At 46.8% G+C, this 6,000-nt stretch overlaps 1 protein-coding gene across 1 annotated transcript in view; it reads right to left on the reverse strand.

Moving 5' to 3' along the window:
* Positions 1–5,710, reverse strand: part of PTPRN2 (protein tyrosine phosphatase receptor type N2) — a 652,409-nt gene extending 646,699 nt beyond the window's left edge. The window contains 5 exon segments of the mRNA XM_065628527.1: positions 5,071–5,262; positions 5,265–5,358; positions 5,360–5,525; positions 5,527–5,647; positions 5,650–5,710. Of these exon segments, the coding sequence (XP_065484599.1) occupies positions 5,071–5,262; positions 5,265–5,358; positions 5,360–5,525; positions 5,527–5,647; positions 5,650–5,710 (634 nt within the window).
* Between the last annotated feature and the right edge of the window lie 290 nt (positions 5,711–6,000).

A 6,000-nucleotide genomic window follows, 5' to 3' on the forward strand; every position in this document is an offset into this window, starting at 1 on the left:
TCTCTCAGTCAGTAAACTAAACAAAAAGAAAAAATCTCCCTAGAAATCCCATCCTACAAACAATGTTTAAAGCTTCCTTTTACTAATAGAGAAGTGATTCACTTCCTGTGCATTTGAAACTTTCAACAAATACAAGTTAGATAGTAAGAAGATACTGTAGGAAAGGATATTGTAGAACAGTCATGACATGATGCCAAAAACATAAATGTATGTTCTTACCTTTAATTCAAGGGAACTAACAGATAGACAGGCCTTGATATCAAGCTACTTTCAAGCAGCTCTCTAACATAACAGATTCCTCCAGAAACGTTTCTAGAATACACACAAATACTTTTTACGAAGGGAAGCATGCAGTTTCCTACACTGAATCCTTCACATTCTGAGCACACGGCATTGTCTTAAGTCATTTTGTTGATATTTTTATTCATTAGCATTAAATCATAAATTACACTCCATCATCAATAATTACAACATATCAACATATCAAAATACCTGAGTGCCTATGAGAAGTTCCAAATTAATGTAACTGGAAAGTCACGCAATTTTATCTACTGAAAAAATGGTGACACTGTCATTCTCCTGCTTTACCAGCCAGTCTGCCACAAGGCTCAACCAGCATCTTGATCCAAACTCTACTGAAGCCAATGGGAAGGTTGACACTGACTTTGGTGAGCTTCAGCTCAGCTCAGAGTTGCTACAAGAAGCAAAACTTCAGCCCTCCTGGCCCTCCGAGATGGTTGACAATGATGGCTGAGAAAAATTTCCATTAGTGTTGTTATGGCAACATCTACCCAACAAGAACCCAACCAAGACCTACTTTTTTGCTGTTCCCCATGAAATAGCCATAGATAGAAGCTCTCTATCACTAATTCCTTTAGATTGTATGTAAAACACTGACTGAAGAGCCAAAAATTCTGCATTTTTCATCTCTCCTGCTATTTGTTTCATCCTCCTCTAATTTAAGAATCAATGCTGGAGATATGCTTTCCATTAGTGGTAAATTAAGTCCCTGCCCTTGCAGTTTCTTATTTATTTTCAACTTGAAATTCCTAATTCATATCTAAAATAGTTATGTTCAGCTGTTAGACATACACACTGTGCAATATTATTTGCAAGTCTTTGAGTAAAGTTTCTATCATTGACCATATTTAAGCCCTAGTGAAAGGTAAGACTGTCTTTTCTCACTGTGTAGGGACTCACAGCTACAGGTTTAGAAGAATCTAAGTTTATAAGATGAAATGTGACCAACTTGTCTTTTTGCTAGTTAGATAAAAACTAAATTCAGAGGCATTCAATTAGCAGAAATTTTGCATATGATGATTTGAATACAATTTTAAAGGAAGTTTGTCTTACATGGTGCATGGAACAATTGTTTCCAGAAACTTCCACAGCATATTAATTTACTCATTTAGAAAGAACATGCAGACCAAAAAATGGGATTGCACACAGCACAAAAGATCAAATTATATTGCAAAATTATACGTGTATTCACTGAAGGTTCTAAGTATCATTTTACACATTAGAGGTCAATGTGAAGGCACTGCAGTGAGCACACACTCTCTTTTCTACTACATATGAGGATAAGTTCTGCCGTTAAGTATTTGTCTTTTAGGACTAATGAAAGAATGTGATTAACAATGTTCACGGTTTACTTTGTTCCAAAGTTCTCTACCTCACCCAGACTAATAGGAAAATAAGATACTCCTGCAACTTTCTGAATAGATTAGTCCACTATAAAAGCTGTACAACTGCATGAAAATAATTGTTGGAGTTGTTATTTTTACTGAAGTAACTGCTTAGAGTTTATTGGAAGGTATTTTAAACTTAACCACTTCCTCAGCATAATTATTTGCTAATAAGAAAATGTCTCATTGGAAAAAAAAATAATCCATACAACCATCACTGCAGGAGTAGAATAACCAAAATCTAAGGAATTTAGATAAGGATATATTGTTCACAGATTATTACTTTGTAAGACACATTTAAAAATAAGATCCATAATCTTAAATGGACTGTGTCTTATCAACAAATAAAGATTTATTTAGAATATTAAACTCCCAGCCTCACTGTTTCATCAAAGGCTAATGAACACTACCAGGTACTCAGCTGACTTTTTTCCACAGAACAGATAAGAATCTCTCTCCTGGGCTAAACTTGGGCAAGAGACAGAGAGAGGGGAAGGGCTACACTTTTCCTCATTTGTTCACATTTAAAATGCTACTTGAAATGTCAAGAAACAAAAAAATATGTGATTTTCTTGATAGTAGCATCTTATAAAAACACCTTCCCACAGGAACAACTTACAAAACCTCATGAGCAATATGGGCAGAGGAAGCACAAATCCAAATATTTTGTCTTAACTGCAACTTGGAAACTTTCAATTTCTTAAACAAGTTTGTAAGTATGTGGCAAAGTAAATAGGTCACCATTTGGAGATGATTACTATATTGGAAAGCATAGACAAAAGTGGACCCAAAAGAAGAAGGAAAGAATGAAATTGGATGAAAACATCCTATGAAATGGTAAAGGTCATGAACTTCTACTACTGAACCAGCTTTTAGGAAGACTTTCTGAAACACTTAATAGGAACAAATTAATAAAAAACTGATTTTATAATTACATGGCTTTTAAAGCAGTCTCCACCACATATTCTAGAGGTTTCATAATGCATCTGTGTTCAATTTTCAATTAAAGAAATAGGGATTGTGCACAATAAGAAACCAAAGTAGTGTCTTCCACCTATAACCACAAATAATCCCAAAACTCAGATATCTTGTAAAATTACAGTTGCATCTCCTGATTGTGCCTAAAAATTGCAGTCTAAAATTGAACAGAATCTGTTATAATAAATGGTTTAAACTCAAGAGTAAAGAGATCTGAAACACTGGTCAATAAAAAAATAAAGGAACACTAAGGGAAGAGACAGATAAAACTGCTTCACTTCCAGCAATGCAAACATTTTGCTGCATCTTGTCAAACACAATAAATCCTTTCCCATCTTCCACAGAGATCTGTGAGACACCAGTTAGTTCCTTACCCAGCAAGAAGTAGAAAGGCTCAACTTGTTTCACTGCTATTGAAATATCTCTGAATTATACCTCCCAGACCACTGTATTCACTGTGTAAAATCAAGCCTGCTCTTCCCTCATTCCCTTCCACGCAAGGACAGCTTTAACAGTCGGGCAGGCATCCTTGCCGAGGCAGAAGCACAGGGAAGCTACAGGGAAGCGACAAACAAACATTGTTTTGTAGCTACAACACGCTGAAAAATATGTTGTGACCCAGACTGATTTGCAGTTCATATTTAGGGAGAGAGAACCAGAATTTGACTAGTTTGAAAACATAATGTATAGCCTATCGCATTATGAGAGGTAAAAATTACAGCTATTAGTTTCAATATCTTTATGCAAGCTTTCTCCTCAGCAGATTAGGAGAAACAGTCTATATCTATAGCAACCAGGAGAGAGCAAGGAGGGATATATCCAGTCCAAACCCTTTCTCCTTAAAACCTTGCATCACTACCTTAACTATAGCAGGCATTTAATAGCTCATTTTTATTGCCACTTGACTGAAGCCTCATTAAAAACATGGTCAGCTGATTTTAATTCCTTCTTAATAAACAGGCTGTACACGAGGCAGACTGCACAGATACTTCTGTGGGAGGCTTTCTTTGTTTCTTAAAGTCATGTTATTTTTTGTCCTAGAAAAAAGATTTCTTAGGGACAGCTAGTTTACCTTGCACTTTCTGACCTCCATAACCACTCCTGGAAGGTATTAAACCAGGGAAAAAATACAAAATTCTCCCATTTATGACCTTCTTGACTTAAAGTGAGTTTAGCAAAGATACCGTAAGTGAAATGAAACTGACTGTATTAGATATCATTGGAGAAAATTCTGCTGAGCATGCAGTCATGAGTGTCTCAGTGCAAGGAGAGGCTGCCAGGGAGGGCTGCACAGAATAGCATTGATCTTAAATGCACAGAGTTTGTTTTCAGGATCCCTCCGTGTTAGTGTGGGTCATTTGAGCAAGCGGGGATGTTTATTGCAGATGGTATCTCCTAAAAGAGGAAGGGACTGGTCAGAGAATGTCTCCAAAGGAGGAGGCTGTTTAATGGTCTTCCCTGGGCAGCACTGGGTATTTTTAGACACCTCTAAAACAGCCTTAGCCGGGAGCCAGTGCTGACTTCCACGTCCAGCAGAATCAGTTAGTGGTGGACTGGGCTGCACCTGGGGGTCTGTGGCCTCGGGATTTCCTGTAGTTTCCAAATATGAGGGCAGTTCAGTGGGTTGAATCCACTAAACTGGGAGGAGGGTCAAATACGTGGAGGCTGGATGCATTTTTGGTGACTCCCCACGGGTGCACCTCGACTTTAGGGGCCTCATGTTTGTCTCGGTAGAATTTTTCAGCTTGTGGGGAGACCAGGCGAGCCCGGAGGTGGCAACAGAGATCCCACCAGGACGCGCCGCTGGGGCCCTGGCCCGGCCCCGGGGTGACCAAGGGGGACCCGGGAGGTGCGAGGGGCCAGGAGCCGGTGGTGCGGGGCCGGAGGACAGGGGCTCTCGGCGGGAGCCAGTGGTGCGGGGCCGGAGGACAGGGGCTCTCGGCGGGAGCCGGTGGTGAGGGGCCGGAGGACAGGGGCTCTCGGCGGGAGCCGGTGGTGCGGGGCCGGAGGACAGGGGTTCTCGGCGGGAGCCGGTGGTGCGGGGCCGAAGGACAGGGGCTCTCGGCGGGAGCCGGTGGTGAGGGGCCGGAGGACAGGGGCTCTCGGCGGGAGCCGGTGGTGAGGGGCCGGAGGACAGGGGCTCTCGGCGGGAGCCGGTGGTGCGGGGCCGAAGGACAGGGGCTCTCGGCGGGAGCCGGTGGTGCGGGGCCGGAGGACGAGGCCCCTTAGCGGAGCTGGTTCTGAGGGACCGCAGGACGGGCCCCTCACCGGCAGCCGTGCGGGCGCGGCCGCCGGGGGCCTGTGGAGCTGCCCCTGGGGAAGCTCTCGGGCAGCAGCCGAGGGATGAGGGGACGGCGCGGCCCCGCTCCCCGACAGCCCCGCGCCTCCCGCCCCTCGCCCCACTCACCGATCCGCGCCTCGGCGGCGGCTCCGGCGGAGGGCGGCTGGCTGCGCGGGGCGGCGGCGAGGACCTGCAGCAGCGGCGGCAGCAGCAGCGGGAGGACGGAGCCGAGCGCCCCCATCATGCCTGGCCCATCGCAGGCGGCTGTCCCGCTCCCCTGCTCGCCGCCGCCAGCGCTCACTCCATGCCGCCCGCCCGCCCTTCGCCTCCCGCAGCTGCTCCCGGGCTCCGGCGAGCGGCAGCCGCAGCAGATTCAACACCCAGGACAGCGACCAGCGCCGCCTGCCCGCCCCCGAGCCGGCCCCGCCCCGCCCCGGCCCGGCCCGGCCCGGCAGGCGCAGGGGGGGCAGGCCGCTCCGGCTCCGCGGCGCCGCCTCCCCGCTCGCCGCTTCTCCCTCGCAGCCCGCCCGTCCGCAGGGGCGGGCCCTGCCCTCCCTGCCGGGATCGCGGGGAAGCGGCCACCGGCGCCCGCAGTGTCCCCGGCCCGTGAAGCCCCGTTTGGCGCTGGCGCTGCCTCAGGCGGCCGCGAGCCCCCGGGCCCCGCGCGACCCTTCCCGCCGGAACGGCCGTTCCCTCGTGTCCCGTGAAGATGGCACAGAACGGATGGGTGGGAGCTCGTAAACGTGCTTGTTCCACACACCTGCATGCAAAATCGACTACCTGAAAGGAGGTTGGAGCGTGGAGGAGTTGTGCCAGAGGAGGTTTAGATTGGATATTAGGAAAAAATTCTTCACGGAAGGGGTCGTCAGGCATTGGAACAGGCTGCCCAGGGCAGTGGTGGAGTCACCGTCCCTGGAGGGGTTTAAAATACATATAGACGAGGTTCTTAGGGACATGGTTTAGTGCCAGAGTTGGGTTATGGTTGGACTTGATCCTGAGGGTCTCTTCCAATCCAAATGATTCCATTCTATCTTAAAACCAATTCAGCCTCTGTGA

This window comes from Caloenas nicobarica, chromosome 2 (assembly GCF_036013445.1).
Source record: "Caloenas nicobarica isolate bCalNic1 chromosome 2, bCalNic1.hap1, whole genome shotgun sequence".
In the NCBI taxonomy this organism is placed as follows: Eukaryota; Metazoa; Chordata; class Aves; order Columbiformes; family Columbidae; genus Caloenas; species Caloenas nicobarica.